Below are 10,157 nucleotides of genomic sequence, written 5' to 3' on the forward strand. Positions count from 1 at the left end.
GCTTTGACATTAAATAAAATCCTTACGTAAACAGCATAAAGCATGGAAATAAGTCAACAAACTACGAGATGTATAGTGACCATAAAGCATTTCACTCTGAGCTTGTTAATACTTGGGGAAAAGGGGAGTTAAGCAAAGGTTCAAGACCACATGCTTAATTTGCTGGTCTGAACACGCCAGTATTTCAGATCACGTGATGTTTCCGGATGTGGCTGTGAACGGCCGTTGATAGGAGAATTTATCTGCATTGTCATGACAATTATGAAGCCATCTTTTGTGCAGTATCGCACGAACCCGTTTGAAACGCAATCGTCTCATTAATGTGAAACGACAGAGACAGCCGACATGTAACATTTAATCGCTCTGAATATAACGTGACTGCCTGCGTACAGGAAAGAGGGAAAGGAGCTAACGTTAGCCCAATGTGGTAACTGACTGTCGCTGCACCCGCTCGCCTCCTCGCCTCTCGGTTGTCTCCGCTCTGGTGCAGCTATGGGCGGCCCCCTTCTCCCGCAGCTCGTCGTCGTGCTGTCAGCCTGGTCGGCCGTCGGAGACCCGGCGGGATCCGCTCATGTCGACGGAGCTCCGCCTTCTAAAATAGGCAAGAAAAGTCGTGTTTAAACCTATTATTGCTATTGAATTTAGCCTACGTTAGCCCGCAGTCAAAGGCTTACAAGCTAGTCTGACTGGTGATAAAGTTAGCTCTAATGCATCAGCTAACGTTAGCTAAATTCTCTATTGTGTTTTCATTAACATACATTTAATTTAAAAAATACTTTGTTATTATTACATATTCCACGCGTCTGGGTTATTGTAGCTATAGCTGCAGGTAGCTTGGTTACGTTGGCTAATATTTTGTATTGCTAAGTGTGATTGTTTTCCTTTTTATTAGATTTTGTAGGGATCCAGTGAGGCTTATTTATTACAAAATGGAATCAATGAAATGAAGATAAAATCACTTGGCAATAGGTGTGCAAGGCTGTCATCTAGAAAGGTTTGGGTCATATGAGCCCTAGGCTACCTCATCTTTACACAGACCGGGTCTATGACAGTCAAAACGTTTCATAGCTATGCTACGAAAACCTCGTAGTTTGCACCTTCAGTATCAGTACATGTACATTTTGCAACTACTTTTTGTTTTTGGACAATGGTACAATATTTTTTGTGTTGTAACTAAAAGTCAGATCAAGTATTAAAGTGACCAAAGGGCAGAACAATTTGCAATGTAATGTTAAAAAATATAATGTCAGAACAAGCAATATGAGTTGGGACAAACAATTGTTTTCATTATTTGTTCCAACCAACAGTCTAAAACCCGAAGATAAGTGTACAATAATACACAGAAAGAAGTAAATCTCATATTTGAGATGGCGTATTTGTTTGTCAAATAACAATCAAATAATTATCAAAATAGTCATAAGTAAATTTCCTTTGGAGTGGTTTAATAGAATTAATTGTTTCAGCATTTACTGGGACATAACAAGAAGTAAAATAGCAGCTTAAACAAGAAGTTGATCAATCACAGTTTATTTCCTGCATCAGTAAAGTTTGCTTGAACAAGGAGACTTTGTTTTTGTTTTTATTCATATTAAGGTCACTATTAAAGGTAAACCTTGCAATGGAAATTGCCAGTGGGGAATAAATACTCCAGAAGCAGCTGCTCTACTAGCTTCCCACTACACAATTACCCCAACACTCCATCAAAGACTTGTTTCTCGTCTTCACTCGTCTGTCCAGCTATTGATATGACAGCTGTCCACTAAAAGCTGCAAAATAACAGGAATTAATTATTAGCTTTTAATTGCTTACTTGTGATTACTTTATTTTCATACGCATTATCATGTCTTTAAACAGCCAGATGACATACAATTATAGAAACAATTCAGTATGAATGATAGTCATGAGTTTTATGGCACATTTTACTTGTAATAAAGAAAAAAACCCCACTGATTTAACACTTCTTCTCTGTTGTTGGCTCTGATCCTCTGTGCTGCAGCGGTGGTCGGGGCGGGGATAGGAGGCAGTGCCACTGCCCATTTCCTACGACAGCACTTTGGCCCTGAGGTCCAGGTGGACGTGTTTGAGAAAGGGGAGGTCGGAGGCCGTCTTGCCACTGTAACTGTCAATCACAACGACTATGAGTCTGGAGGTTCCATCATTCACTCCCTCAACCTCCACATGCAGGAGTTTGTCAAACAGCTAGGTTTGTTTACATACACACACACACATGATGGGGGCATTAGCTCAGGAGTAGAGCGGGTTGGCTGGTAACCGCAAGGTTGCTGGTTCGATCCCCGGCTCTTCCTAGCTGAGTGTCTGGTGTCCCTGAGCAAGACGCCTCACCCTAATTGCTCCTGACGAGCTGGCTGCCGCCCTGTGTGGTTGACTCCGCCGTCTCCGCCATCGGTGTGTGAATGGGTGAATGTCAGTCAACAGTGTATAGCGCTTTGGATAAAAGCGCTATATAAATGAGGACCATTTACCATTTCACACAAACACAGGACACACAAGGCTTAAAACACACAATCGGTTTACGTGACTGCGTGGCATTCATTTAGTCACTGTCTGTCCTTTTCTAGTTGCCTTTAATGGAAAGGATACACAATTACATATTCAGCAGTGAAAAGTAAGTTAAGACTAGAGCTGTGCGTCGATAACAGTAACAAAGTTGACTCCCAGTTGATCCCATATAGAGATCCTGTGTAACAGTCAGTCAAGACGGGTTTATGGTTTGGATTTAATAAGCAGTGCCACATGTGTGGCTCTCCACCTGGAAGACAAGTCAATGTGGTTCTTCACCCCTGTATTCATTGTTATGTCAAGTACTCGGACCAAATGTAATCTTGTTACGCTGCATTTATAATCAATGCAATGAACATTTTAGGGGAAAAGAAATATCCATCCATCCATTGTCTACCGTTTATCCCATATTCAGGGTAGCGGGGGGGCTGGAGCAGATCCCAGCTGTCATTGGGTGAAGGCAGGGCAGGGTACACCTGGACAGGACGCCAGTCTATCACAGGGCGGAAAAGAAATATATCAATGTCAAATCAAAACTTGTGGTAAACTAATGGAAAATATGAGTTTGTACCTTGTGTCATCCTGTTTCCACCCGTCAAGGTTTAAAGTATCGACGCAGCGTGGCGGGTAAAACAGCAGTGTTTAATGGTGAGGAGGTGATTCTGGAGGAAACAGACTGGTACCTGCTGGACCTGTTCCGGCTGTGGTGGCGCTATGGCATCAGCTTCATACGCCTGCAGATGTGGGTGGAGGAAATAATGGAGAAATTCATGAGGTGAGCCAGAAATATTAATGCCCTATTTGCTAGACAAGATGTAGCCATGTGCAGCTGAACCCCCATTTCTGCTTCTGTTTTAAAGTGTCAGCGTTATTGAGCGGGGAGGTGCCCCATTTAAGTTAATTATCTTTCATGCTTTTCATTTTCCAAATCAACAACTATGAGCTTGAATATTTCTCCATCTGTTTTTCTGTTTTTTTTTTTCTTTTCTGTCTTTTTCAGATAGAATGAGGAAATCTGTCGACTCATTTAGTAATTGATTACTATAATTGATAACTAACACTTTGTTGTATGTATAATACAGGATCTACAAGTACCAGGCTCACGGCTACGCCTTCAGCTCGGTGGAGGAACTATTGGACTCTCTTGGGGGGAGTGGCTTCATCAACATGACCCGGAGGCCACTCTCTGATTCGTTGTTGGAGCTGGGTGTGTCACAGCGTTTCATCGATGAGGTCATCGAGCCTGTCACGAGGGTCAACTACGGACAGAACGTCAGCATCCCCGCCTTTGTAGGTCAGATGAGTGTGAAGAAATGTGCACTGGAATAAGAGGGGTGAGCGAAGGGGGGTGATGAGTAGGAAGGAGTCAGTAAGTAAGTCTGACTCGTCAGGGGAGAGGGAAGGAAGGAAAAGAAAAATGTACAGGTGGAGCGAGGAGTGGAGAATAGAAGAGAGGGAAACAAGGTGAGAGGAGGGGGATGACCTGTGGGAGCAGGAGAATAGGAAATGTGTGGGCAGCTGATAATTGGTTTATAGCACTCGGCACTGTCTGTTGTGAGTGTGTGTTTGTGTGTGTTACAGGCGCTGTGTCTTTAGCTGGAGCCCAGAACAACTTGTGGGCGGTGGAAGGAGGCAACAAGCTGGTGTGTTCTGGCCTGCTGAAGATGGCCAACGCTAACCTGCTGCAGGCACAAGTCAACTCCATCTTGCCCGTCTACTCGGGTACTTTAACCCAAATGTTGGCTGAATGCGTGAGGAGCAAAAATGGCCCGATCGAGACCCAGTGTTTGGTTTGACCACCTGTAGAAACAACTCCATATGTTTATAACAAAACACAATGATTCCTAGTTTCAGGTGATTTATATACTAAATAAACATACTTATTAATATTAAATTTGATTTCTGCCAATAGATCCCCTAATTGCTACACTGTGCTTTTAAATAATTGAAAGCAATACAGCTACGTATTATCAACCGATCTTTATTGGCTGTGATTGAATTAATAATATATAATAATATAAATGTCCCATTATTGGTCAGCAATGTTCGGGCCCAATAGAAATTGCGCATTCCTAGTCGATAACAGCGGAGTGACGTAGATTAATTTGTATCTAGGGTTGCAAAGGGGAGGAAAATTCCCGATAAATTTCCGGAAAGTTTCCGATAAATTTTCACGGGAACTTAAGCTTGGGAATTTTGGAAATATTCCATATTTGGAAACTTTCCATGGGAATTATGGGAATTAATGGGAATTTAGGGGAACTAACTGGGAATATATTATATATAAGTCATAAGAAAACATCCATACAAAATGTTTTCAACAGATATTTCAACAGATTTATTTGAAAGTAGAACAGAACATGTTTTAATTAGTTGTTTCATGGGTGAAGTTAAAAACCTTTTTTCAAACCTTTCAAATCGTAGACTAGAGCTTTAATAAATATATTTCCCCATAAAAGCATCAAAACTTACTTCACTTTGTTTAGTCCAGAAGCTCAAATGTGTGCCTTCAATAGTCTTTGTGCTTCAGACTCAAAAGTGTGGTCCAGTCTTCTAGTGATCTTCTGTACATGTGATGGAGGCATGCACAGTGCCAGTAGGGGGTGTGGTCTCAATAGCCGTGCACTAAGCAGTGTGCTCTGTGCATGTGGTTGAGGAATGGCATGGATATTCATATGTATTTGAATGGCATCTGTTTGTTTTAGTCAAGATTATGCTACAAAATAACTTTCCTCTGCTTTATTTAAGTCCCCTTTGAAGAGCCAACCATCAATTTTAAAAATTCCCAGTTTATTCCCATTAATTCCCATAAATTCCCATGGAAAGTTTCCACTTTTGAAAATTCCCGGAATTTTGCAACCCTATTTGTATCTGAATCATGTATGCTGTTGGCATAGATTGTGTGTGTTTTCCTGACAGGGGAGGTGCCCCAGTACCAGCTGAGCTTCACCACAGCTTCAGAGACGGGATCAGAGCTGTATGACATTGTAGTGTTGGCAACACCACTCCAGGCCAGTGTCAAGTCTGGAGTCCAGTTCAAAGGTTTCACCCCTCCTTTTGACGAGCTTCCCGGCAACTATCACAGCACTGTCGCAACCATTGTCCATGGCTACCTTAACACCTCCTTCTTTGGTTTCCCGGACCCTCGCCTCTTTCCCTTCGCCAGCGTCTTGACAACCGAGACGATCGATCTGTTTTTCAACAGCGTGGCAAGTGTTTGTCCCGTCAACGTCTCCACAGGCTTCCGGCGTAAGCAGCCACAGGAGGCCGGAGTCTATAAAGTGTTCTCGCCACAACCTCTGGAAAAGGCTCAGCTCAAAACATTGTTCAGGTCAGCGACTTCCTTCCTGGCAAAGTAATCATGTATTAACTGCTACTCACTTATTTTCATCAATACGAAATTTGGCGATTTTTCTTCTCATCTTAATCATTTGGTCCATAAAAATGTGAAAAATTCCCATTGCAATTCCAAAGGTGACAAATTAAAATTACTTTTTTTTGTCTGACCAACTCTCCAAACGCCAAAGATATTCAATCTACTATCATAACACACCAACAAGTATTCACATTTGAGAAGTTGGAGACAGTGAATTTTTGTTAAGGAGATTATTTAAACAATTAATTGATTTTCAAGTTTCAGTCCACTAACCCAGTAATTGTTTCAGCTCTAGTACTGAACTAAACATCTCCAGATGCATTCTGCTCTTTTAAAAAAAAAAAACTTCTCCTCCTTTACTGAACTTCCCAATCTCAGGTCCTACTACTCGGTGCAGGTGACAGAATGGCAGGCCTACCCTTGTTACAGCAGCAGCCAGGGACTGCCGCCTGTGGAGCTCCACCCTAATCTCTACTACCTCAATGGCATCGAGTTGGCCGGCAGCGCCATGGAGATGAGCTCAGTGGCAGCCAAGAACATCGCCCTGCTGGCTTACCACCGCTGGAACAGACAGACGGACATGGTGGACCAGAAAGATCTGATGCACAGGATCAAGACTGAACTATGACCCCGCTCAACGGAAAGCCTTATAGCATCACAAAGCTGAAGTCTTTATAAGGGCACTAAATTATACAGTTCAACTGAAGTCTCCAGTGAGTGTACTAAGACACATCAGAGTAATCCTACATACATCTGATACATTAAATCAGTGGTAAAAAAAAAAGTATCAATTAAAGGCCAGTCTAAAATGTTTTCATGTAATTTTGGTGCAATTAAAAAAGTAATTGCACCACTACTGACGACTGTGGTCCTGTGCTGCTTTTCAAAGGCCAGTTTGATTTCGCTGATTGCTTTGATCTCTATGTCACTGTGGATATACGAGACATTTATCATTATGGGTTGGTTGCTAATGCCAGTTAGTGGTTGGACAGCTTTTCTTTGCCAAGAAATAAGGAAACCAAGCAACAATGGAACGCACCAGCTAATCGATTTGGAAGAGAATGGACGGTTAGGATTATTGAGTTGCTACCTGTACCAGTCTAAGGTCACTGGTGCTGCTAAATAAGTGATCCTGTGTCCATGTCGAGTAAAGAGCGCGATTGAGGCTAATTTAAACAGCTGGGGTTTTTTTTGCCTGCGCTGTAACAGCTGTGAGATTTAACTGCTTTGAGGCACCAGTCCTCTGTCATATAATAAAAAAAAACTGCAGCACTACTGTTGCTGTCTATACATGTATGGACTGTTAATATAGTTTCTGCTGGCCTCAATCTGATTAAATTAATCTCAGTACGATTTTTGTTAATTAGTAAAATCATTATTCAGTGGCTCATTATAGTGACCACTGGTGCTGTGCTCTATTGCCCCTTTCATCAGACTATTTCACTATCTCCCCTTCCTGCTGCTTTTGTTGCATAATCCAGCGGAAAGAATTTTTTTCCAGGAAGAGAGCCAACAAGCTTTCACATTGGAACAAATGAAAGCAGAGGACAGATCTGTGGACCTGCTGGTGGTGAGGATGACACCCCCCTTTTCTCTCAAGCCCAAAAGCTTTATTGAGATCCTACATTTTTTTAAAGCGCTGTATCTTAGAGAAATGCATATGAAGATAGAGTTGGACATTTGCTTCCAGAAATTGCAAATGCTACAAAGATGGTGTGATATGATAAGAATCGTTTAGTATTCTCATAAGACTGAATGCCTTCTTTTTCTTAATTTCAAATTCAGAACATTAGATTTGAACTGAAGGGAATTCCTAGTCTCGGAGAAACTTGATATAACTGTTGTCAACTGAAAACCTTGTAACTCCAAAGGACTTCAGTTGATGGACAAAGTGTTTGTGACGTGTGATGATGCCACAACCTCTTAATCGGATGGAATTGTTCAAAAACACAAAGATGGTGTCACAAACGATGGTGATCGATCTGAAATCAAGACTGTCTTTTTTTATTCAATTAAAAGGTTTTCACTCAGCAGCGGCTTCTGTACAGAGAACAGTCAAATATTTGTAGCAATAGTTCCTTATGATATGCTGTAAAACAAATACACAAATTGTACTGACAAAGCAATCCCAATTCAAGGTCCACTTAGTGTGTTTTTGCAGAGCGTTCAACATGGAGGGAAAAAAAAGAACCCGAGCAAACTCCATCCACTGATGAAGTTCATGAGATGTGATTAAAAGCCAGTATGGAGACCTTGAGTCAAGATTATTTTGTCTAACAACAGATTATGTGTGACTGTTAACATCTAATCACTGTTGATCTACAAAGGTAACTTTCTGCTGAGAACAGCATGGATCCACATATTTCATCTGCCAAACAAAAGATTGCCGCTTATTCACTATGCTTTGGCTTTTAGGTTTTATTCCACGTCTAGTAATTATTACACAGACGAAAATTGACTTGTTGAGACACTAACTATTTTCTTGTTTGATTTCACCCTGCCCATGTTTTCTTCTACTGCACCGGGAAGGAAGAAGAACGTTATGAAGCAATATGTCACTAACAGGACGTCTTTTATTTGGTGTCTGTAACCTTTGGCCACATTTGTTTTAGGAGATAGTTGCAACATACTGGTCCACATGTGTATAAATCATGCAATTCAATAGCTACCCTGCTGCAGCTTTGTGTCACTGTGATGGCACCTTTCATACTGTTCCAATTATGCAATCCTAAATCTGCCAAATTTACACACTAAATTATTTATTTCGGTCTTTATGGAAACTGAAGAAGTGGCCATATATCTCAAGAAAATCAGCTGAGATTATGTTACTGTTTCTAAACTCTAGATCAATTATTTCATGTCAAAGATCCAACATGATGTTTCATCACCTAATGATTTAAATGCTATGAAATGTATTCTGTATTTTCCAGCGGACCTGTGTTTGAAAAGGAACAGTTCCGGGACAATGCACTGTACTGAAGTCACGAATGTAAAACTTGCAAGGAAGTGAAAACAACAAAGCTTATCCTCTTCTACACAGTACTACACTGTGGTGTATAATGGGCTCTGTGTTTCTTTCCAGTAATGAGCACAATCCCAATGCTGATAATGGAATGAAAATGGAACATGCGAAACAAATTGTCCCCAGACACCAAAATATGTTTCAATTCGGTGCAATATTTAAATAAAAGTCTGTTAAATCACTTTAGCTGAAGAAGGTTACATGATGGTGATTGAGCCTATGGCCCACTGATGAAAGTATTAGTATATTTGTATATTTGCAGTATTACAAATTGTGTGTGTGATACCATTCCTTGAAAAATATGGATTTCACCTTTTTGTTTTTTTTTACACAATTGTGAATACTTGAAGCTCATGGTATTCAGATATTTAACTTATGAAGAGGAGCAATAGCACAGTGTGAAAGTACTGTTACAAGGAAACATTCTGCATTCAAACTAAGGTACAACATTTTTATTATCAAAATAAACTTCCAATACCAAAAGTAGAGTAACTTATAAATAAAACATCATAATTTATTTTATATTTTGTATTAATCTAAAATCTTCAAGTCGCAACTAAAGCTATCAAATAAATGCAGTTGAGTAAAAACTACAATGTCGCTCTAAAATGTAGTAGGAGTAGAAGTATAAAGTAGCACAATGAAAATACTCCATTAAAGAACAGCCAAATTTAACTTTTGGACATTTACCAGACAAAGGGGCTAATAAAAGATGTTAATAAGTTGCATTGAAATGTAGGATTCAGTGTTTTTGAAGCATGATTCAGCATAAATGTGCCAAAATGAACTGAGACTCCAGAGGGTTAACACGTCAATGTGTGTGCTCTGCTTGAATGTCATGTGTTTTAATAATAACAATATTGTTGAATGAAAATAATGTGTCTCATTTCAGTAGATTCTTCCCACACGCTCTCCATATTTCATCCCATCCTCGTCAGTCTGATCCTCTCCCATCCTTTGCCAACCTGGCAACGCTTTCTGCAGGACGTTTGATGTGTGTGTGATATGTGTTCTGAGATCAACACAGTGGCCACCTGTGCTGCTGTGTTGCTGCCGCTGCCAGCTTCCACTGACCTGCACAGAAGCAATGATCCAATGGTAGTTTAAGAGGAAGATCCAGCCCCTGACTCTCCATTAGCTAAAGGATGGAGGTTGTTACTCTCAGAGTTCCCCTGAATCTTGTGATGTGTTTTTGTTCCCTGGCTCTGCTGTGAGTGTTTGAACAAGGCAGCTTTCAGT

The 10,157-nt window shown here is 40.7% G+C and overlaps 1 protein-coding gene across 1 annotated transcript; it reads left to right on the plus strand.

Annotated features, from left to right (window-relative positions):
* Window positions 1-237: 237 nt before the first annotated feature.
* Window positions 238-7,171, plus strand: pcyox1l (prenylcysteine oxidase 1 like). The gene is made up of 7 exons (XM_084029274.1): window positions 238-601; window positions 1,997-2,203; window positions 3,121-3,295; window positions 3,603-3,814; window positions 4,102-4,242; window positions 5,440-5,851; window positions 6,275-7,171. Exons 1-7 carry the CDS (start codon window positions 493-495, stop codon window positions 6,522-6,524), a joined length of 1,506 nt encoding a protein of 501 aa, XP_083885400.1. The 5' UTR covers window positions 238-492; the 3' UTR covers window positions 6,525-7,171.
* Window positions 7,172-10,157: the final 2,986 nt, after the last annotated feature.

Source organism: Eutrigla gurnardus (assembly GCF_963514095.1).
Source record: "Eutrigla gurnardus genome assembly, chromosome: 15".
NCBI lineage: Eukaryota > Metazoa > Chordata > Actinopteri > Perciformes > Triglidae > Eutrigla > Eutrigla gurnardus.

Bases quoted from the DNA above. Each gene is read 5' to 3' on its own strand.
- pcyox1l (XM_084029274.1), top strand. From the start codon at position 493: ATGGGCGGCCCCCTTCTCCCGCAGCTCGTCGTCGTGCTGTCAGCCTGG. The intron at 3,296-3,602 runs GTGAGCCAGAAA...TGTATAATACAG, and splicing joins ATAATGGAGAAATTCATGAG to GATCTACAAGTACCAGGCTC. The intron at 3,815-4,101 runs GTCAGATGAGTG...TGTGTGTTACAG, and splicing joins CAGCATCCCCGCCTTTGTAG to GCGCTGTGTCTTTAGCTGGA.